Source organism: Propithecus coquereli, unplaced genomic scaffold, assembly GCF_000956105.1.
Source record: "Propithecus coquereli isolate 6110/MARCELLA unplaced genomic scaffold, Pcoq_1.0 Scaffold69, whole genome shotgun sequence".
In the NCBI taxonomy this organism is placed as follows: domain Eukaryota; kingdom Metazoa; phylum Chordata; class Mammalia; order Primates; family Indriidae; genus Propithecus; species Propithecus coquereli.
In genome coordinates this window covers 5,960,485-5,985,989 of record NW_012152951.1, presented here as the reverse complement: position 1 = coordinate 5,985,989, position 25,505 = coordinate 5,960,485, and the positions used below count along the sequence as shown (strand labels likewise).

General features: G+C 33.3%; 1 protein-coding gene across 1 annotated transcript; it reads right to left on the bottom strand.

The window, feature by feature from the left end:
- Positions 1-221: 221 nt before the first annotated feature.
- Positions 222-25,372, bottom strand: LOC105823666 (ankyrin repeat domain-containing protein 26-like). Its single transcript, XM_012660911.1, has 15 exons — positions 25,345-25,372; positions 25,076-25,128; positions 23,191-23,357; positions 22,340-22,510; positions 20,276-20,309; positions 19,852-19,993; positions 17,622-17,835; positions 16,098-16,281; positions 15,406-15,543; positions 12,954-13,895; positions 11,415-11,567; positions 8,379-8,669; positions 7,605-7,819; positions 5,546-5,780; positions 222-308 (listed from the first exon to the last, which is right to left on the bottom strand). Exons 1-15 carry the CDS (start codon positions 25,370-25,372, stop codon positions 222-224), a joined length of 3,054 nt encoding a protein of 1,017 aa, XP_012516365.1.
- Positions 25,373-25,505: the final 133 nt, after the last annotated feature.

Below are 25,505 nucleotides of genomic sequence, written 5' to 3'. Positions count from 1 at the left end.
GTGTAGAGCCAGAAAAAAGAGATGTACAGACTTTGTGAAATATTTTTAAAGCTGTGGAACATGATGAATTAATGAGGCATAAATATACTCCTAGTTATGAATTTTTATGTTTTTACACCTTTCATTAGATGTGTAAAAGTAAAATATATTTAATGCAGTATCTATTAACCAAACAATGGAAAGGGATGTCATTTGCATTGACAATTTATTTCAGAAATCAATTAATTAATCTGAATTTCATTCATAAATTTTGGCAACATACCTTCCTCTAGTTCTCTAGTTATATTTTTTTCAAACTCCAGCTGCATCTGAAATAAGTGAAGTATTATTTATAATTTTTAAGTTAAACGAGACATTATTATGGGAATGATATATCACTTACAAAATGTGGCTTATAATACTTTTAGAGACTAGACCTGATTTGTTGATTGCCTAAATAGAGACATAATCACAAAAGTAAATAAAATTCCTATCTACTTTATGTTTAGATAACAGAAGATGTCTATTATAATGGCTGTTTAGATTAATCTGATAAAAAATACAAATAATAGTGATCTATTGAATATACATCATTTTGGAAGGGTGATGTTTTCCCTTATTAGTATAAACGTTAAACAATTCAAGTCACATTTTGCAAAGAATGCATCACTTAATTCTTAGCAAAACTCTGCCCTTTATAAAGGTTTCATCAGTTTTTTTACTTTGACAGATTTTTCCTTAAAATGAATGTTCCCCTCTTCACTTTCAGAAAATTAAGATCGTAAAGTGTGTTCTATGCTATTAATTTTTCAGCACAGAATCTTAAATATAATACATACATGAAGAAAGTGGTACTGTCATAATGTCACATGAAAATCCTACTGGCAAAAGATTAAGTAAAAATATTATGCTATCTATATTATAATTAACATTTATTTATTCATATGGACACAAGGATTTCAGAAAATTTGCTTACAAAAGGATAAATACAGGTTACCACCAATTTTTTAAATGTAGCTTCTTTGATCCATGACCTTCTAGGAATTAGACACGAGGAAAATATATATAGTTCTTTAATTGCAACTTTGATTTCTTTTCAGAAATTACTACCAATTTTAAAACATCTGACTGGTTACAGTTATCTACTTAATTATGAAATGTGTGAGAATATTACCAAACATATTCCAAGTCTTCCCATCTAGAGTGCTCTTATTTAAACCTTCGTATAAAAGGTATTCTCTCCCTAAATGCCCAGAACCAGGTCTGAAATAGTATAGTGAACTTAACAAATACTTTGTGGTGATAATAATAATAAGCTATCCAATGCCTTTACAAATTTTAGGTGTGAAGACAAATTTTTCTGACTAACAGGTTTACCAGTATTTTGAGGGATTGTTTACAATAACATTTCTGTTACTATAATATTATAGATAATTTTTACAAAATGAATAAGGTGAAAATAGAATTACTAGGCAGGTCTTATAAAAGTAATAACTCAACACCAGATAAAGGGAGAAGCCATTATTGAAAGACTTTTATATTACCATTAATAAACACTATGTAAAATGTACATTTTTACATGACTTGAAATAAGGAACTACTAATGTAATGTTATTATATTTTCCCCCAAAAGCTCTTCTCTGAAATACTTACTTCACATCTGTAATCAATTTTATTATTTCTTTATACTCCAGTCACAAATACTTCCAAAATACATAAATTTTACTTAGATAAAAATGAAAATTGCTTACTTTTTTAAGTCTCTAAATGGAGAATATTTTTTTTATAATAAATATAAGCAAAGGCATTATTTTCTCCTAAGTCTTAAAGAGCACTTGGGAGAAATCATTGCCTCTATTCCAACCTGGAAGTGGCCTCCCCCTACATAAGTTCTCTTTCAGCCTTTCCCTGACCCTTGAATACTTTACCAACCACATAAATGATCGCTGAGGGCAACTGCCTTTGGGAAAGAGACACCAGGTCACAGATGAAAGCTCCAGGGAAAAGGGACAGACCCAGGCCACAGGGAGGGAGCTGAGGAAAAGGGCCTGGAGTGTCAACGGCGCTCAAGGAGGTTTAGTCCTGGCTTGTGGGAGGCTGGGGTGGTTTTGTCCATATTCACACGTGAAAACTAGCCAATATTAAGAGACTTTTTTTTTTTATTTCAGGGCATTATGAGGGTACAAACATTATGGATATATTTTATGTCTTTGCCTCACCCAAGCGAGGGTTAGAGGCATGCCCTTCCCCTCTACAATGCTCCCCGTGTCCTTTAGTTGTGAGTTTACCCCTCCTCCCCCTAATCCCTGAAGAGTATTACTGCCATGTGAGCACCCTAGTGTTCATCAGTTAGTACCAATTTGATGGCGAGTACAAGTGGAGCCAATTCTTCCGATCTTGTGATATCTCACTTCGGATAATGTGCTTAAGTTCAATCCAGGAAAATATAAGAAGTTCTAGATCACTGTCATTTCTTATGATTGAGTAATATTCCATTGTATACATATACCAAATTTTAATAATCCACTCATGAATTGATGGGCATTTGGGTTGTTTCCACAAAGTCCCTTTCATTTTATTCTTACTTTCCCACTAAATCACACATTTTCCTCATAGTTCCCTTAACAGAAATTCAAAATTGTTGTCCCCCGTTGAGTAACTTAATACAGTGCCTGATATAGATTATGGAAGGAAAAAAATAAGATTAAAATGTCTTGTTGACATTAATCACCGTCCTAGTCAGTTGGGCAGGGTGTTGTCAATGGCTGTTTTTCTCAGTGGCTTTTGAAGTGGGTAGACTGAGCAACAGCTTAGGAGAAACTGAACCTTGCCAGAGGAAATTAAAAAAATAAATAAACTGCTATACTTCTTTTTATGCATAATGTTAAATCAAAAGCTATATTAGCTCCTTATGGAGTAAAATACATAAACTATTTTTAATAAAAATACTCTTCTTTTCTCTGTGGCCTGTTTATTTCTAGCTGGGGATTACTTCTGAGGGTGGAGGTAGCTTGAAGTCCAACATTAATAAGGAGAGCACATCTGCAACTTCATTTACACTTTTCTATTTTCTAAAACATATAAGAAGGTGAGAAAGTTATACACAGGAGAACAATGTACCACCGAATTTTAGCTAATCAAAAGGATTCTCTCCAAACTGGTAGTTTTCAAACTATGTCCCACGGAAATCTAAGGTTCCACGGAGGACACTGCAGGAATAAGGAATAAGGATGTCATAGCTTCAGAGCTCCCAGACAGCTCTACTTATTATTATATATTATTTCTTGCAATTTTTTTAAATAAAAGCTCTATTCTTCAAAAAAAAAAACGGTATGAAAATCACTGATTTGGTCAAAGTCCCTAAATTTACATAAAAGCAACACAGGCTCAGAGAGACTGTAGTTTGCCTGAGCTCACAGAGCCAATTAGCCACAGGCCAGGAATGGGCTTTAGGTTTTCTTACTGAGCCTGGGGTTGTGTGTCAGCTGTTTCCTTCATATTCTCTCTCTCTTTCTCTCTCTCACACACACACACACACACACGCACACACACATTTTAATATATAACTCAGAGAAAATGTATATGTGAAACTGTCATGTAGCTCAATACTGTTTAGGCATGAGACATAAAAGAATAGCTCTTTAAACTCTAAGTTCTAAAGTTATGAATAGAAATTAAAGAACATAAATTATCAGAACTTCTGTTATATTCAATTTATAAAGAAAAAATTTTATAAACCACAGAACAGGCAACTTGTAGGAGAAAGTCTTTACTTGAACCAAGGCAGCTGAAATTGAGAAAATTCTTCCTTAAAAAAACTATTCATTTTCTCCAGATAAAACTTGGTTAACCAAAAACAATCAACAAATAAATTATCCATGCTGTGGGATATATATAGCAAAGTTGAAAACACAAAACAAATTTCCCTCTACTATTTAGCATACTTCTAACTTCTCATCATTAGTTGGTACACATAAACACATGGGTTTAATTAGAATTATAATTTAAATCCAGGCATGATAAAATGATAGAACCTTCATTTCTATGGCCTCAAGTTTCCAAGCGAGCACTTCCACTCTCTCTACCTTCCTCTTGAGAGGAGGAAAGATTCCCCTAATGGATGAATTTGGGTGAGGCACATCGAGTGTGTGTGCTTGGCTCTGCCTCTCTTCTTTGAAAAGATGCACAGTGACATGAACTCAGGTCTGCCGTCATCTCTGCAGTAAGCAGCCTGCTCCCAGGACAGGTGTCCAGCATCTGTTCCCTCCTCTTACAACTGTGTGGGTAGTGCCTGATCTGGGATGAAGTATTCAGAAGCCCCCTGTGGCTGCACATCTGGGCCACATTCTCCCACTAGTTGTCATGAGTCAGTGACAAAGCTAGGATGCTGATGTCCAGCTGTCTGACTCCCGTGTTCTGAACTCAGAAGGGGGAGTGTCATTTGCTGCCTACCCCACCACATCCCAAAGATGACCATACAACACTTAAAGAAATGTTTTCATCTTCCTTGATTTTATAATCTTACTGCACATTCTTCCAAACAAGCCCCCACTTTAAAGAAGGGAAGAGTTGAAAGGAAGATTTTAGAAAAGGAAATACAGTGAAATCAATAAAAATAGCAAAGCCCCCAAAATACAAATATAAAGTTCACTCATTCAATAATAACTTATTGACAGGCTACTGTTAAATTATATTTGAGATTACAGGTAGGAAAATAATGCTGCATTCTCTTTTTGAGACCAATTTGATAAATATACACACATACCACACATACACAAATAAACATTTCCATAGTTATTATACTTTCAGTAACTTGATGTTTTTAAATTAAAATTTGATATCATTCTCTGCTTTAAGGAGAAAACATTATAAAATAAATGTGCACTCAAATGTAATATAATCAAATAAGTTTGTCCACTAAACCACTGCAAATCAGTATCAAATTGTAAATAAGCTAATATATGAAGGAAACTAATATTTTTCAGTTTTTAAATATTAAATACATGAATTTTGTCACAGAGAAAAGAACTGGGGAACAGGTTGTTGACTGAGGAGCTGAAGGATTAAGTGCAGAGCCACACATATACTTAATGACCTTGTGAAATGAGTGAATGAAAGAAAAAGAACTGGAAGAAGTTGTGAGATTACCTGAATCATTCACAGGATAAAATGACTATTGGGCATCTGACTAAGCAGATGAAATGAAGTGGAGACAGGAGGCATTATAGAGAGCATATAACTAATACAATAAATACATTTCTTTGTCCTTGCTCTATGAACAAGTAGCATAACTATTATAATAGTTTGATTAGAGTTAAAATTCAGAGCAGAGAGGCACTGCCTTGGTGATGCAAACAGGTCTGTTTTTATTTGGGAAGAAATGCAACTTAATATTCTGTTGAGACACAATGTTCCATCACGTAAAAGGTTAGCATCCTAGGGATACTGCTCTAGTTTGATGTGTCTGTATAACCACATTTAGAGAATGAGTTTCTAAACTGAATGAACATTGGAGAAATAGAAAAAGTACATAGTTAAACCCAAAGAAAAAGGATAATGAACTAACCATGGTAAAGTAGTTCTGCAGGCTGTTACGTGAAGTCCGTGGGCTAGAGGTGGCGATCACCAAGTTTTCCCTTGGAGTAAATGTTCTGTTGAGAACTGAAGTATCGTTAAGACTTCCAAAACTAGGTGACTCTAGGACTGGCCTCGAAGTAAGAGCGTGGCTGTGGCGTAAAGATCTGTTCTTCTCTTGCTCCACAAGCAGTTCAGACCTGACCTCTGCTAGCTTCTCATGACTTCTGTGAAGATTGCAAAAAAAAAAAAAAAGAAAATGTTAGTATAATATTTCACTTTTCCCTAAATGATTTCTAAATGACTTGCATTTTTTTAAAAAAAGTTACCATAAGAGTGAATAAAGTTTCCCAGTAACAGTGTTTTATCACTGAAAAATGTGTCAGAGCATGCCTATTGTAGGCAAGTATAGTTTTAAAGTCATTCTAAAGAAGTACATATATTCCCAGGGGGATTTCTAACAAGTAATTCAAAGAAAGGGAGAAGAGAGAAATGTCAATCAATGATGTATGGCTTACAGGTCACACCTGCTGCCTTCTGGAATGGTTCTCCTTATAAGATTCTTGAGGATGTCATTAGAAATACTTGAATTTAAAGGGTAACTATGTGAGATGATCAATATGTTAATTTCCTTGACTATAATAACTATTTCATTATGTATAGCTATATCAAAACATAATGTACTGCTTAACACATTAACTGCCATGTGAGCTGTATTTAACTCACGCTAATTATGAGCTCAGGGACTCATGAAGCATATATAACTCACATGTCTCTTTACTTGGGAGCCATGTGGTGTGCAGGCAATTCATGTTGCCATGCTGTAACATACATGTTATGTGATGGGTGGCCCCAGTGCAAAACCCTGCAGTTGGTTCATGAAAATCTTACTTATTGATGTTCCTGTTGTTACAATTAACATTGACAATTCAATTCTAGAAATGTGGATTGCATTGCATATAACTCACACACAGAAAACAATAAAAAATAACACATTTTTCATTAAATTAGAAAAGATTGTTTTGTTTTTAGTTTTTATTCTACATTCGTAGTAAAATACCATGGCCCCAAGGGAAAAAATTTTTTTCCAGTGTGGCAGCTAATATGTTAAACATACACACACACAAAAAAATAAACAAAAAACCTAAAACTAAAAAAAAAAAAAAAGCTGGAACTACTTGTATTAAAAAACTATCCCTCAAAGACATTTTCAAGCATTTGCTTTCACCACCCTTGTGCATTTCACCCATTAACTAGGGAAAATTAAGCATTTGACACTGAAGAATAATTCGGAGCAGCAGTTTCTAGGGGAGAAGGAGACAGCTGAGTTGGTGATCAAAAAGAACTAAAGGAACTTCAAAGAAAATTAGCTGCTAACATTGTTACCAAGGCACCAGAGGTGAGACCATTCCTTTCCATCTTCAACACACCTGACCCTCAGGCTGACCAAGGTATTATGTTTAACTACTTTGTGAATTGTACTTCCCTTCATCCCTAAGTTAATCATTTCCTATTTTACAGGTATGACTTTATGCAGAGTGGAAACGCTACACAGGATAGTTTGATTCAAGGCGCCCTCTAGTGACAATGCCAAAGATCACAATCGAGGAAAGCTAATTGTGTGCCAGAATGTGCCAAGAGAGTAGTGGTAGCACTTGACTCGTTGTTTAACATGTAATCTTCCAAAAAATAGATAAACTCATAAATATTTCTATTTAGGGAAATACTGACAAGCAATTTTACAACAGTATCACTGTCTAAACTATAAAGCTTCAAAAATAATTTGCTGAAAGACTAATAAATCAGCTTAACTATATAAGAATATTAAGGGGGAAACCAAAAAAAAAAAAAAAAAAGAGGAGAGAGACATAAACTCTCCTGGACCAATATTTTAAAGGTAAATTCATTCATGAACATCATTTTCTAAAATGATATTATCTAGTTAGTCTTCACTTCCTACTAATCTCATGAGTCAGTCTCAATAAAAATTGTGCTTTTGAGGCAAATTAATGAGCTTAATTTATTTTCTATGAGTCTATGTTTTGACTTACTTGTTTAGTTTATCTGACAAGGATTGTTTATCTTTTAATTCTTTTTGATAGAGTTGCTTATATTGTTCCAGTTCAGCTTTATTAAATTCTTCTTGAGTTTTCATTTTGGACATTTCAGATTCCATCGCTTTAATTCTGAGTTCCATCTCATAATGTATTGAAGAGATATGATCCTCTCTTAACTGCTCTAAGTTACCTTGAGATGCTGCTTGTGCCTAAAGCAAATTAAAAAGATAAATTTTTAAAATAATAACTCAAATAATTAGTGGATATTTGTCACCTTTAGTTTTGAGTCAGTGATTCAGAGAGGCAATTTTAAATACGTAAAAAAAAGCTAAAGTTCAAAATATTTATCATCAATATCAACTAAATTGATAATTTAATCTGAATTATAAAAAATATAATAATTCTTATGTTAGTATTTCATGTAATCTGATAATCCAAAGAATAACAGAATCAACTTAAAATTTTTAGTTTGAACAATATAACTTAAGAACAAGTCAAGTGTATGGTCTAATTTCTAAATCAGTTTTTTTTTCTGTTCCTAATAGCCCTGTTTTATGCCAGCTATTCTTGATAATCTTGTTAGAGAATCATCAGTCTGATTTACTTATAATAATGGAAACTGAAAAATTTAAAGGGAGAAACAGATGCTACCTTCCTTCTAGAAATCTACAAAACAAATTGTTATAAGAAAACTAGAGGAAAAAGAAATACATATCCAAAATATAATCTGCAGTGAAATAAATGAACGCATCTTACAGATAAACTAACCTGTAAAAACAGATTGACTTCTTTTAATTTTTCTCCTATATCCTGTCTTGCTCTTTCTTCAATTTCCCGTTTATACTGTTCTACTTGACCACGTTCTACCATATTCATTCCCATATGACTTCTGAGGTTTACTACTTCCTGTTCCAAGTTATTCTTCTTCTTCTGTAGTTTTTCACATTTCTTCTGTATTGTTTTCACAAACAATAACTCCTGTTGAAGAATTTGATTCTTTGCCTTCAGATGTTGACATTTTAAAGATGCAGTTTGCAGTTCTGCTGTAAGATTATCAATCTACATGAATAAAATTACATAGTTAGTAATGAAGGAAGTAGGATGAGAATGATCTACTAACACAATACTGACAAGTTTTGAAATAAATTCAGTTCCAATAAAATGTTATCTACACTACAGTAGATTTTTAAAATATGGGCCCTTGAATTATTCAGAAAATCAGGAACAAAGTTAAAACCACCAGGAGTCACAAAAATATATTCTTTAGTGTCATCGTTGCCATGCAACATTTGCACTTGATCTTTGACTTTTCTTTTTCCATGATTGTTTCATGTCTTTCCTCCTCAAAATGATTCTAAGTCACCTTTTAGTAGAAAATCTCTTACTCCTTAACCCCAATCATCACTCCCCATAATTTCTAAAGAAAGTTTAGGGACATGATATTCAGTTAGTTAGGCCCGAGTCAACAAATGGTTTTCAGAATAAGACTTTGAAAATAATGCCGAGCGCGGTGGCTCACACCTGTAATCCCAGCACTTTGGGAGGCCAAGAAAGGAGGATCGCTTGAGCCCAGGAGTTTGAGACTAGCCTGAGCAGCGCAGTGAGACTCCATCTCTACAAAAAAATAAAATAAAAAATAAATATAAAATAAGACTCTAATAAAATGAATCTGTAAGTACAGATTCTAATGCTATAAGCCTTTTTATGTGAACAGCAAATGTTTTATGCTCATTTGAATTGTATTCCAAAAAGCAATAATTCTTGGGGTTAAGAGGCAATCATCTCCCAGTAAAATGTTTAGTGACATGATCTATACTTTTTTTAAAACAAAAATGCCTTAATTCAATATGGTTTAATCCTTTGTTACTTTACACAAAATAAGGGAGCATAATCGACAATAGCAACAACAACAAAAACCTTGTTGGAATTGCAGTGGTACAGAGATGGAGGGACCTACTGTACTTCAGATGTAATGATTATTTGACTTTAAAAAGGTGAGTGGAGTGGTGGTTTTAAAATGTCTACAAATTGTTTCACATTTCTCCCATGAAATTTCCTCCCCTGAACATGAGCTGGCCTTAGTAAGTGGATCCTAGTGAATATGATAGGGTGGAACTGCTGTGTGACTGCTAAGATTAGGTTAGAAGATGTAACAGAGCTTCCACCTGACTTTCTCCCTCTAGGGAAGCTTGTCCTTAGAATCCAGCCACCATACTGTGAGGAAGCCCCCATCACACGGTGCATCCTTGTGGAGGTGTTCCAGCCGACTGCCCCAGCTCCAGTCCCAGCCAAAAGCCAGCTTCGGCTGACAGACGTGAATGAACAAGCCTTTCAGTGATTCTAGTCCCCAGTGTCAAGGCACCACAGCCAATGCCAAGTGGAGAAGAAATGAGCTGGCCCTACTAAGCCTTGCCTAAAACTGCAGACTGTGAACAAAATAAATGTCTTGAGACTATGAATTTTGAGGTTTATTATACAGCAATAGGTAACTGATGCAGACACTGATACTAAATATGGGTTGCTGCCCATAAAAAATAACAAGAACAACTAAAACATGCAGGATTTTCATAGTAATGAAAATGTTCTAAAATTGACTATGGTGATGGTCACACAACTCTGTGAATATATTAAGACTTCGGTCTCCAACCCCTGGGCCGCTGACGGGTACTGGTCTATGGCCTGTTAGGAACTGGGCTGCACAGCAGGAGGTGAGCAGCAGGTGAGCCAGGGGAGCTTCATCTGTATTCACAGCCACTGTCCGTTGCTTGCATCAGCACCTGAGCTCAGTCTCCTGTCAGATCAGCGGCAGCACTAGATTCTCACGGGAGCACGAACCCTACGATAAACTGCGCATGCGAGGGATCTAGGTTGTCTGTCCTTATGAGACTCTTAATGCCTGATGATCTGAGGTGGACATGAGGTGGTGATGCTAGCGCTGGGGAGCGGCTGCAAATACAGATTATTATTAGCAGAAAGGTCTGACTACACAATAAATGTAATGTGCTTGAATCATCCTGAAACCAACCCCTCACCTCCCCCAAAGATCTGTGGAAAAATTGTCTTTAATGAAACTGGTCCCTGATTCCAAAAAAGTTGGGGACTGCTGTTTAAGAGACAGTGTGTTGTACATTTTAAATGGATGAACTGTGTGGCATGTGAATTATATCTCAATAAAATTGTTTTTAAAAACTCAATGGTAGCATGTAGATAATTCTCTTAATACTATGTTTCTATATTTTGGATATACATACCATACATGATCTGAATATTTCTATGCTTTTATAATATATTTAAAATGAGGGAGAAATGAACATGCCTCTCTTTTCAAATAGTTTATAAATTAAACTAAACGTATGCATTTTGGAGAACAGATCTGTACAAGTTATCCTGAAATCCATGAAATAAATATACACAGATTTTGTATCCATTGATAAAAGAAACGATAACAAGACAATTCTCTGGAAAATTCCTTTCAACATTATCCTCTAATTTAATCTAGCTTGCCTCACCATGGCAATAGAGAAATCACTAAAGAATACTGTTTAACAGAAAAAATGTCTCTCAGCTTATGTTAGAAAGGATGTATGATTCTCAACATTCCTAAGGGTAAATATTGAGAAAAAATGTAATCATTTAAAAAATGGCAGAATGAAAGTCAGGCTTTATGAAATAAGTGCATTACAAAGATAATAAAATTAATTACGAAAATAAAAAAGAAAGCTGCCACAGAAATTAATGTGCTAAAACACTTTGTTATTCACCCAGCTACTGATTCACTGTTGACATGTTAAATGCAATACGTACTTGGCCTCTGCTTTGATCTAATTTCTTCTTTGAATCCTCTGTCTCATCTTCTACATGAGTGTGACTATGTGATGCAACCTCTAGTGAAGCATCTGACCCAGGTAGATTTTTTAGGGTAACGCCCCGCTCTTGCTGACGTTGTCTCAGAACTACCTGATAAGATAATCTTGTTACTGATGTTATAAATCACCTTATTAATCATGCTAATAATATTTAACTCTTACATATATACTTTGAAAAATACCACCAACATACACCAATTAACCTCCTTTTCCTCATGTGCACACATTCCCGTTTACAGTTAAGGTCACAGAGGTGTTATCTTCCTGCTAAGTTGGTATTCTGTCACTCAGACAACAGATTCAGCCCATTATTCATTCGTCACCTGTGACTGTGAAATGCTTAACAACCAACCGGAGTCTTGAAAAGAAATAAGTATGTGGGTGGGACTGGTGGTGGCAAATTCTACACTGCGAAATATTTTTCCTCTTCTTCATTAAAAGCCCAAATCAACCTCAGAGTTCCTCACATATTCAGTCGTCTGCTCAAACCCTTCCAATAGATTCCTATCTCAGAACAAAGGTAAAATTCTAATGGTCTTCAAGCCTCTAGGTAACCTGGCCTCTACTTCCCTCTCTGACCTCAAGCTCCTACAACTCTCTCCCCTACTCACTGCATTTCTGCTAGATGTGAATCCTGCCACCCCTCACTGTTCTGAAAACGGGGACCCAATGCTAAACTAATAAATCACGGATAGCTACAACTATTCTTGTACTGGACAAAGTCATATCCGGTATATCCAAATGATGGTCATTTGGCCTTGAAATGAAAATAATGGGCAAATTATTTATAAGAATATTCAAAGTAAATTATAAATTCCAGTGGGAAGATTAAATCAAATATAGTTTTGTTAAAGTTCACCATATTTGTCCCAAATTATGATTTAATAAAAAGCAGCTGCCTTTAAAGAATTCAGAGTCATAACAATACATAATTTGAGATTGAAATACTTTTAGATTTAAGTCAAATTGACATGATTAAAAATAAAATTATAGTAACTAAGATATATGAAAAGCTACTGATGGAAAGTCATTATGAGGTACAGTAATACACTTCCATTCATCTGAAAAGTCTGGAATTAGCTGTCGAAGTAATCCACTTAATTCCAAAATACTCATTTCAGGTACGAGAATTTCTGCTTGTCTGCTTCATTATGGTCTTAAAATGTGGCAACATAAAGACATTAAAACTATTATATTAGCAGTATAAGAATACATTATTAATATTAGTCTATATCTATTAATAATTTGTAACTTAACCTCTTAAAATTTCACAGGAGACACAATGTCTTTACTCAAAGTAAAACAACTCTCAGCTCTTATTTGCTGGAAAGAAGGTATGTTTCTGTGCTGATATAGCAAATACATTTATAATCTATATATTTTTATATTCAACTAGATTCAACATTTAGCCATAACCAAATATTATTTTAAATTTTGTCAGAGAAGTTGAAAAATATTTATATTTCTTGATATTTACTTCTCTTTCTGCTTCCTCTTTTTCATATTGGTGCAGTCTTTCTTTCAACTGATCACACTCATGGATTAACTCATTTCTCTCTTGTAGCACAAGCTTTTGCCTTTCACCTTCAGCTTGACGATTTTTTACAACAGAGTGACATTGGTCTTGGATATTAATTAATTTCTTTTTGTTATCATCAGCTTTGTTGTGAGCATCTTCCAGTTGCTGTCGAAGCAACGTATTTTCACTGTGTAGTTGAGACAATCCCTCATTTACAGATTCCTTTCCCACGTGTTTAACTTTACCTTGTTCATTTTGATACATATGTTCGATTTCCTCCATTTGACACTGCGTTTGGCTAAGGTCTCCTTGTACAAGCTCTAAAACCGAAGTTTTTTGTCGGACAGTATCTCTCGTGTGACTGAGCTCAATTTCTAGGCTATCGAATTTACATTTAGCTTTAGGAAGTTGCTGAGAAAGATTCACATTTTTATCTTTTAGGTTAGATATGTCACGATTAATCTCATCCTGTAACTCAAACCATTCGTCTCGTGCTCTCTGGAAACTAAGTTCTAAGTGTCTTTTTAATATCTGACTTTCATCACGATCACGTAACACAGCAGCCAGTCTAGAACGGTACGATTCAACTTCTGTTTCCAGTCTTTCCTTGTTTTGTTTTTCATTCTTCAGTTTAGAATTCAGCATCATGTTCTGAGTTGTCAGAACATGCAGTTGTCCACTATACTGGGATACTGTTTTTATTAACGCTTCCTCATTCAGTTTCATGGTGTTTTGAAGGTCATCATTCTTTTCTTTCACCATTTTAATGTCCTTGAAATATTTCTTTTCTATTTCCTGTATATGTTTTTTTATTGTGTCTATTTCCAGTCTCAGCCCGGCAATTTCATTCTCCAACATGCGATTTTTATGTAACAGATCTTTTTCATGACTATGAGAAATCTAAATAAAACAACAACAAAAAAAAACCCTTTTAGCTAGCACTCAATAAAAAGGCATATTGTGATTTTCTCTGAAATTAAAGAATACCCTGTACATTTATACAATGACAGGTCTACAATAAGTGGATCTCCAACTGGACAAAAAGTTGGATCAAAACCTTAAACTTTATAGAGCATAAATTCCCAAAAGTTCAAAACTTTATTTGAAGATAATGAATTCATGAAAGTAAAAATTAAATCACTAGAGAATTTTTAAGAATCTCAGAATTGGAAAACCTTTCTCTGAATTACAACAAACTCTAAGGTATAAAATAAAACATTAATAAATTTGATTCCATTAAAAAATTGAGTTTACATTCTGATATCTGACCTATACACTACCTTATAGTAAGAGTCTTAGCTCTGCATATATTTGTACAGATGAAATTTCCCAAATTTCTTTAAGTTCCTATTTCCTGAGAATATTCTATAGATACTCTACTTTTCTGACATGTTTATAATCAGTTATAAGAATTACATTTATTGACAAATTCTAGGCATTGTACTAAGCACTTCTATACACATCAATGAATTCATTTGGTTATCACAATTCTGAAAAGGAGAGGTTAAAAATAAAATCAAGCTGCAGGATGTTCCCCAGCTCTCTGACTCTACTTCCAGTGATCATCTACCAAATCAGGGTTACTTCTGTGGTGTAAATATATAAATATTAAAGATGTCTTTTATTTCAAAACACTAATGGCAAATAATATAAAATATAAATTTTATATAAAATATAATATATAAAATAATTTTAAAATATAATATTTAAAATATATAAAATATAATTTTATCTTACTTGAAGAGCTCTTAGAAAATCATGAGAATATTTGCTATTGCAATACCTTTTGTTTTCTGTTCATAATGCTTGCAACAGTAATCAATGTAAAATAAGGGAAAAACAGTTAACTATTTTACTAGGACCAAGATACTTACCAATAAATTATTACTCAGTATATATTATGGCATACCATTGTTTTCAAAGCTCCTCATACTGAAATAAGATACCACAAGGAAGAAATTGTTATTCTTCTCAAAAGTGAGGAGAATAACATCGAAAATATGGTCTATGAACTGGCTATCAGTTTCCTCCTTACCTGTCAGAGGAAATAATGAACTAACTTTTCCATTAATATATCAAGGGAATAAAATAACTTCCAAAAACTAGAACATTTATTGTTAGTAGCAAGGGTTTTGAGATAATGGTAAGTTCATCAATTCCTTTAGAAAATATTAAAAGCCTCTTCTTTGGATGAGGCCATTGTGAGTGCTGCAGACAAATGGAGCTGAATCGAGAACATTGCTGTCTGCAATGGGCCAAAAATACCACCCCACTCCCATCCCAAAATACATATACACACATATATCGCTTAAAAATCCTCTATACTTTCCAAGATGCATATAGTTGTTTTTCTAAATATACACACATACAAATACATAAACAGATATGTGACAATGACTAAAGAAAATACCTCAGAATTCATTTTCTTTAGAGCCATTTCTAGGTTCTTTTGTTTGCAAAGGTGATTGTTCAGAATCTCATCTTGCATTATTTTAGCATTCTGTTCTTGAGAAAGTTGTTTCTGGGTATCATTTCGCTCTTGTATAACCTGGAGAGATATTAAGTTTTTGGTCTAACAGCATTGGAAAAAAAGTCCAAAGCATTAATTAAAAGCAGAATCTTAAAAAAAAAAAAACTGTTAAAAGTAAGGAGCCTATTAAAATGCAAGGACCTTTATCCCTCAAGAATTACTCAAATTTTAATTGCATAAATGGCAGAGTTAAATTCATCAGAGCAAAAATAAAAGTTCTTAAATACAGTAAATACAGTATTGTGAAAAAAATTTCTTTACAAAACATTAGAATAGTTTCATTATAGGTTCAAAGCTATTTTGCTTGTATTCTAATATAAAAATACCTAAATTAACATTTATGTTAGTAAATAAATTCAACTTACCCTCCATTCCTTCATTCGGAAAACATATACTGAACATCCATTAGATGACAAGATTTATAATAAATAATTTTAGCTATCAATGTCATAGTTCATTTTTAAGACGAGATAACCTTTTTGGTTTGTTTTAAACGCAAATAACATATATCAAATCATAGGACTATTGTAAGTATTATTGATGAAATAAAGTTAGAACTATAAAATTTTCACCTGATCCAAATTATTTCTTACTGTCCTCAATTCCATATTTAGTGTCCTCAGAGTCAGTTCAAGTTGTTGTTTCACTTCAACTTCTTTGCTATATTCCTCTTCTTTTCTTCTTAACTGTTCCCTGATTTTTTCATACAGCATATAGGCATTTCTTTTCTTCTCTTCTTCTTGTTTTAAGGTAAATCTGAAATTAAATAACTTACCTTAAAATTCATTTTGTTATAAAATAAAAAAAATCATTTTCTGACCTGGCTCTTCACGTGTTGGCTTATTGTTCTAAAAAAATTTCTATGTACTTGAAAATTTTTTTTCTAGTTCTCATGTTTTTAGTTTCTCACTTCAATTCTTCCAAGGACATATATACTTGAAAAGTAGTGATGAAAGAACATTGTGCCAATTGGTAAGTTTCTGATACTAGTCACTCTGGTAAATATTATGAAAAAGATATTGAAAATTATACAGTTAAATTGTAAGTTGAAAATTACCTTTTTTTCCTGACCAGTCATAAATACTCCTCAATTAGGATAGATGATTTACAGGTAATTAATTTAAAAGAAGTTACTTTTTATGAACGAATTTATAAATTCACTAGAAATAAATTTTAATCTTCATGAAATAGTGCAGGTATCCCTAAAAATGATTTACAGTGTAAAAGAAGCACCTTCAGAGGTCTTTCACACAGCATATACCTGCAGATTACTATAAACCAAGACTAGGCTAAGGATTTTAACATCTGTTACTTCACACTTCTTATGTTTCTTCTTTTGGTAATACATTCAGTTTATCTTGCTGATTATTATGTATTTTATAAAGAATTTTAAAGTCACTTTGGAATAAGATCTAATATCTAATTAAATAATTAAAATAATATGCATTTTCAACACAGAACTTCAAATTAATTTTATCTGTATAAGATAAGTAAACACATGTTGAATAAGCTAATCAGTAATCATTTCCCATTTTACTTTTTATTCCATGCATATTAAGAATAAAACAATGCTTAAAAAATTATTCTGCATTGAGAAAAATGGCATATTCTTACTCTGTTGGTTGAATTGTAAATTAATACAAACATTCTTAAGAACAATTTAAAAATATTGATCAAAGACCTTTGTTAAAACATTCTTATACTTTAACCAAATAATGCTATATTGAAGAATTTATTAGAAGTAAATAATTAAAAATGTAAAAAAGACACAAAAAAGATGTTCCTTGCAGCATTAATTATAATACAAAAATTTTAAAACCCAAAATATAATTTGTTAAATAATGAGATTTCTATATGGTAGACTTCTATATAGCCAATAAAATTATGATTTAAAAGAATATGCATTTAATTAGTGGTAGAAATATTCAAGTTAAAAACTCATTATATTATTTCTAAAAATTTCACATTGTATAAGATTAAGACATTTTCTCCCCTGTTAAATCCCAGAAGGTAAATCAATAATTACAAAAATTCTCCTACATATCTTAAATATAAAGTAAAAGTTCAAATATTTCTTTAAAAGAAAGATATCATACCTCAAACTGCAGACTTCTTGCTCCCAAGAAACTTTTTGGTACTCTAATTGTGATTTTATCTCTTTTGTTTCAGATAGCTCCTTTTGTAGTACACTAACCTTATTTTCCATTTTTTTAATTTTTACTGTAAGTTGTTCACAGTGATTTTTTTTAAGTTCTATTAATCTTTCATATGAAAGAACTGCATCCTGGATTTTCAATAGGCTAACAGAATCTGTCTCGGGGAGAATAAAACGTTAGAAATAAAATATATCAGTACGTTTTGGATATAAAGGACTATGCATTTTAACATTCACTCATTCATACACTGAACAAGTATTTATTGAGTGTGCATAAAGTGGACTATATTAAGCTCTGCAGATAAAACTGACAAGACCTCTGCTCTTGTTTAGCTTAAAGTGTACTGAAGACAAAAACAAAAAAAAGTGACAATTATAAATTCAGACAGATGCTATAGGAAAACAGAGTTCTGTGATCACATAAGAGAATTTGATTCCTAGTGCACCCAGGGAAGACATGGCAACGCTGAGAAGTGAAGGATGAGAAGGAAGCAGTTAAGCGAAGGGGGAAGAAAAGCATTCTAGTGAGTCGACAGCATGTGCTGAAGCTCTATTGCATTCTGCTCCAGCCACAATGGAGTAATAGGTACTGATTTTCCTTCTCATCTGAAACAACCAAAACCAAACAGACAGAATACATAAAACAGTGATTTTCAAGACAGTGGACTTGAGCCAATTGAAGACAATGACCCCTGAAAGACAGAAAACAAATGAAATAAGCCTTAGGAATGCCCCAGCTCCCTGCCCTGATGGAGTTTCCAGGCCATGACACAGGGAGAAAAAGCTGAGGTGGAGTTTACCACACTCCCTGAGTCGCAGCGATGAACCTGGAAGTCTGAATCCACACCTCAAATCATAAACGAAAAGGAAGATGCAGCATAGACCTAAACATAAGAACTGAAACTATAAAATTTCTAAAAGAAAGCATAGGAGAAATCTTTGTAACTTTGTGCTAGGTAAAGATTTCTTGGATATGACACAAAAAGCTAAATCCATAATTGAACAAACAGATAAAATGGACTTTATCAAAATTAAACAATTCAGCTTTTCAAAAGATCCTAAGAGACTAGTCAAGCCACAAACTGAAAAATAAACCTTGCAAAACAGATAGCTAATAAAGGAATAGTATCCAGAATACATAAAGAACTCTTAAAACTCAACAAATAAGAAAATACAATACCTAATTTGTTAAATGGGAAAAGATCTGAAGAAACACGTCACTAAAGAAGATGTACAGATGGAAAATAAGCACATGGGACAAGGTTCAACTTTATTAGTCATTAGGGGAATACACATTAAAACCATAATGATATGCAGAATACATGCACATCAGAATGGCTAAAAACAAAAAACAAAAAAAATAACTGGCAATTCTAAGTATTTGTTATAATACAGAGCAACTAGAACTGTCATATACTACTGATGGGAATGGAAAATGGTACAAATACTTCGGAAAACAATTTATTAGTTTTTTTAACAAGGGAATTTAAAGGGGCATGAGGAGACTGTTGTGATGGATGTGCTAACTCTCTTGATTACGGTAATGGCTTCGCATGTGTATACACACACGGAAACTTATCAAATTGTACATTTTATATATGTGCAGTTTACCATACATCAATTATACCCCACTAAAGCTACTGACTGCAGGTACAAACACCTAAGACAGGGTCTGGGACCCAGAGAGTAAGAAGGGCATGGAATGATGCAGGATAAAACCAGAGGACTGAGATCTCTAACCTTATAGCAGTGAGAAGTGGTAGTTGCATTTTAAGCAAGGGGGTAACATGATCAGATCTGTATTTTTTTTTTTTTTTAATATATAACTATGGTTACAGAGTAGACCAGGGTTTCAGGAGGTGGGGTAGCAGAGAAAACGGTTCTAAGGTTATTGCAGTATTCCAGCTGGGAGATAATGGTAACATGAACTTGGATAAAGGCATAGGAGAGAAGCAGAGCCAACAAAGACGCTGGGAGTGCCACTCGCACTGAGAAAAAAAAAGCACAGTGGAATTTGGGCTGAGTGTACAATATACCACAGTTATTCTATTTTAACACAAAGCATATTTCTTATATGAGTATAAGAAAAAGTATGAGTGCTTTATGGTGCAGTGCTGAGCAATGTGTGCATACACTACTACAGGATACATGTACTTATGCCATGGTCCTACCTTTACAATCCATTCCAAGTTGTTCAATGAGCGACATAAAGTTCTTGCAATTCCAGGAAGGCAACTCACAATCCTCTGAGACTATTTCAGATGACTGAGTTAAGACATCAAGGTCATCCCTGGCAAGTATTTGCGTTTTGACCTATAAAATAAATGACACTATTTCAAAATGTCCCCAAAATATTTATAGCACATACTAAATGTACAGAAATGGTAATTATACATCTTTTTATATGAGCAACAACACAGATACTTCATAAAATAACTGATTTTTGTTAAAAGGATACACATATCAATGGCTATTGTTTCTTAATCACTTTTTCAAAGGCAATGTCCTCACAAAAAAGATTCTCTGTTTTTTCACCCTACCTTTTATAATGTATTTTTAACAATAATATTTTTGATAATTTATTTTTTACAATACCGTGTTCTTTTCCTCAGGTGTTTCCTCTGCAGACCTAAAAAGACAAACAATTCATTCTAGGTAAATAACAAATATACATTAAATAAAATACAAAGAATATCTATAACTATTGCTTTTTAATATAAAATTTCTGCACTTAGGAAAAACATATTACTTGCATTATCTAATAGAAATAAATATACCAGGTTTTTTTTGTTGCTATTATCCTTTTCAGAAAAGACAAGCTTTTTACTGGCACAGATACCTATTTAGAAAATATTAAGTCCTTATATGAGGGAAAACCTTTTGAAATGATGATACTAGTTAGCGTTTTCAGGATTTACTATGCAGTTACTATGCTTTATTCTAAGCACTGTACATGTGTGAAACTCAATTTAATAGTCACAACAATTCTGTGAGGTAGATAACATATTAGATATTTTATAAAGAAAGAAAATAGGCCGGGCATGGTGGCTCACGCCTGTAATCCTAGCACTCTGGGAGGCCAAGGCGGGCGGATCGTTCTGAGCTCAGGAGTTCGAGACCAGCCTGAGCAAGAGCGAGACCCCGTCTCTACCAAAAATAGAAAGAAATTAATTGGACAGCTAAAAATATATAGAAAAAATGAGCCGGGCATGGTGGCGCGTGCCTGTAGTCCCAGCTACTCGGGAGGCTGAGACAGTAGGATTGCTTGAGCCCAGGAGTTTGAGGTTGCTGTGAGCTAGGCTGATGCCACGGCACTCATTCTAGCCCGGGCAACAAAGTGAGACTCTGTCTCAAAGAAAAAAAAAAAAAAAGAAAGAAAATAGCAACAGAAAGTCCAAGTAGCTTGTCCAAACCCACATAGCTGGTCAGTAGCAGATCCAGCATTCAAACCCAAGATATCTAGCTCCAAACCATGTATTTCACAATATGCTGTGAAAGCAATATTTATTTTTCAGTGTTTTTAAGAGACACGACAGCAGAGGAATCCATATAATCATTCTATTTCTGGCTATAATTATAAATAATAATTTCTGAATATTGCAACTATTTTTTAAATAAAAACTTTATAACTAGGCAATTTCTTTTCAATAAACTAAGAATTATTTCTAAAGAAATTCATCAACAGGCATTCACTCATCTATTCAACTGTCTATTCATGCATTTAACACATACTTGATGAGCACACAATATATGTCAATGACACTGTTGGTACAGGGAAACATGCTTTTTATACTGTAGAAGTTATAATCACAAACTAATAATCTGCAATAGATTATCAATAGTTTGCTTTTCTATTATACATGAACAAATTCTCCTCTTTTCCCTAGAATCTAAACAACTATAAAGCTCATACACCTGATATTTTAAATTTCCTTACAAAATCATAGCTATTCATGATGCTACCATCTAAAGTACTGTAACATATACAATTATCCAGGAATGTTTTCTGTTCAGCATGGCCTAAGTGTTCATATGTTTATTATTACATCATTGTTAAAAATTTATATATGACAGCTTAACTTTTAGGTTATCATTTGCATGTTCAGTTATATTACAATATTTCATTTCTGAACCAATTCTGAAAAAAACAACCAATTACCATAAAACTATACGTGAAGTACTATGGACAATTAGTTTACCACAAATCTTTGAAAGATAACATACCGACCTTTCTAATGCTTAGACATGCAAAGAAAATTAAATTTCATAAACATGTTCTTCTCTACTGGATCATTCCCAACAGCACACAAACATACTCCAATAGCTTCTAATTTAAAGTAAAAATAGAAAGAAAACTCCCTTGAATCCCACATTCTTCTTCACTTACTACCCACTTCTCTATTGCCTCTTCCAGCACAAACTCTTCAGTTGTCAACTCGAGTTATCGACGCTTATTCACTACAGTAAAGGTTCCATGGTTACCATTTATTGAAATTGCTCTTTGTCAAAGTCACTAGTCCTCATTTTAATCAATCTTTCAACAGCACCGATTCAGTTGAGTATTCTCTAGCTTTGGCACACTACACTATTCTATTTCCAGAAAAAAGGAATCACTGCTAACATCCCTTCACAGGGAAATAAAGAATGTATAGATTTTACCTTCCCTCATCTTGATGTATTACACTTAAACTCCTGTCATCATCCACTTGCAGTAGGCCACCAGTTAATAAGCTGGTCTCCTCAAACACTGATGTCATCACAGATTCTTCTGAGGTCCAGCTTTTATTTTCATTTGTCTTTACTCCCTTCAAGTGCAAGGCCGGAACACCACTTTAAAAAAATCCATATAGAAAAGCCAATGTTTTCTAATAATTCTACTAACAAAGAATGAAAAAAATTATAAAATTCCACCCTGTCCTCGTATCAATTCATGTATTCAGAAGACAGTTGTGAAGTACCAAGCACATACAAGGAAATGTATATTCCCTGCTTCAAAAAACAGATAAATTTATATCTTTATCATACACATATTATATATCCTTAACATATGTTATATATATTTTATATATATAGGACTATTATATGTTACATATAATATATGATAAATGACCTTAACATCTATGTTTGTGTATTTGTACAAGCCATGTTTTCCTGTAATATCTAGTTCCAGCAATGAAGCTGTTAGGTTAAAGGAATCACGTATTTGAAATTTTGATAGATGCTTCTAAATTACCCTTCAATAAGGATTTACCAATTGCATTTGCCAACAGTGTATGAGACTGCTATTTTCCTGACACTTCCCAACACTGGTTATTATTTTTTAAAAAAATTATCAGTATGATTGGAAAAACGGTATATCATTGTTAATTTGCATTTTTCTGATTTCTAGGTAAGGCTGAATACCCCTAGTAAAAGTATAAAATTTATTAATCATGAATATTAGCCCAAATTAAGATTAGTTTTATAATACAGTAATAATTTTGTACTGTTAAATACTGCTACAGGCTTACCTATCCCATTCTTTATTCTCCTTCCCAGCAAATTGCTGATTATCAGTTTTTCCAATCTTTCCTTGCTGAATTGATCCATCTTTGTCATCGTCATCAGTGGCATCATCACACAGGTTTTCTGGTACTTCCATTTCATTACTTTTGTGCTTCTTACTTTGTTCTTCAACCTTTAATTAAAGTTTCATACCAAGAATTATTGTTATTACTTTTTTTCAGTAAAAACAACTTTTTTCCTTTCATTGATTTTTATCACTTGACCCAGTTTAATTGTCATAATTTTAGTCATTAAAATATTTTGTGTTTTATCCTTATATATGATTATCATATAATTATAACATAATTATTATAATTTTATCATGGATATTTTTGTAAATTCTGCTTCGTTTCTGTTTAAGTGAATGAAACAAAATTTTACAAAATTTCAAAAAGGGCCCTTCTTAATTTTGTGCGTTTGTTGTTCATCCACTCTTCACTATCTAATATGAATTTTCACTCTGTTTGATTGGCAGAAACAGAAATAAAAATACAAAGACACAAAATGTGTCCTCTTCTGTCTTGACCACCCGGATTTTACCTTATACAGGCAGATTCAGAGGATGTGACATTGTGGGGCTTCCCCTCTTCCCCTCTTCATACTAAGCTACTCTTTTCCTCATTTTCTTTTATCATTTTTTTTTTCATTTGGATCCTGGGATATCAAAAAAGTGAGGGTGCTCATTAAAACCAAAGTTTGCCACAACACAAGGAGCAGAGTGAAACCGTCGAGCTGCTGGTATGAAATTCTGGAAAATGAGATGCTTCCCAAATTTCACATGCAATTAACGATAAAGTTTTATAGGCAGGGGATATAAAGTATAAGTAATTACCCACTTTTTGCCCCATTATCTACTGATAATGGAATTAAAATCCGGAAAGTTTAAATGATTCATCCCAGTCTCCTAAAGTGGCATTACTTAGCATTTTATGACACCAAAAGAGATGACAGAATTCCATCATGTTAATGCAGATAAATTCATCAAATTAATTAGATAAATTAAAAGTAATTTACACAAAGTAATTTAATACCTTAGTAAGGGGTGGGAGGCCTCATCTACTTTTACTTTTATCTCTAGATTTTTGTCTAGAAAATTTTGTCTTTAAAAATCAATGTACAGAACTCAGCTTTCCACTCTGTTTGGCTGAGGATTGTTGCTACTTATATAATAAAATCATACATGCCAAAACTTACCATACTTTATAATAAACAATATAAGGTAAAGGTCTGATTTGACAGAAATATTTTAGAGTGGTGATTTTAAAAATTATGTGAAAGTATTTATATTTGTTTTCAAAAATATTTAAAATGGTCAAAATAGAATTATAAATTACAAATGTTTGAATTAAACAGATAAACTAGCATACATGAAAGTATAATAAACAGATTCCTCTGTCTGGGAATATTTTTTGCAACTATGAAGGCTAGATACATTTTTAGACCTCTTCTCAGTCATTGCTTCCTTTCCATATGTTCCCATTTTATTGCTTAAATAAATACAATTCACCTTTAAGTCAATAGAAAAAACAAAGCCTACCATTTATTCCATTTTTTAACAATTTCCTTGATGTTTATCATCATTCACAAGGTCACATGGTATATGGCTAAATTAGTTTCCCAGTTCATATGCCAATTCGAAGACAGAGAGAGAGACTTAGGTCGATTAAGGAACAAAGATTATGAGACAGTTTTCCTGAACTCCTATCATTCAGATAGTAGAAATAATCTATTTCTACACACACTTACATATTTATACAACTCCATATTATATGTAAGCTTTTCATAAGTAGAAAATCAGAATGGATTAGACAATTAATAAACAGGAAAAACAAACAGTAGCTGCAAGTGAACCTCCATGTCTTTTTGAAGTTGAACTTTTTGTTTCTGCAAAGCAAGGAACTCTACTTTTTTTTAAAACAATAAACTCTTTATTTCACCAACCAGTATTTCTGATTCACTTCTGGATGCTGGAATTAAAAACCTTAGGTGTCTACAAAGCATTCAGACTTTCTATATCCAGAAAAAGGGGCCCAGAGGCAGAAAAGGTCAGGCCCCAGCTGTTTTCTGGTGGGAAAAGCGACAAAGATTTCTTCTTTGTATCCGTGTGTCAGTTTTCTAACCTAGCTGAAATGCCTTTAAACTCTCCATCATCCCCAAACTTAGCTCTATGGCATCTATGACACAAACACTCCTCTCTGGTAGACACGATGCCATTAGCAGTGGGGGAAGAGGAGCAGCCAAACTTTTTATTCAGCCAGAAAATGCACTTCTGATTCCAGTT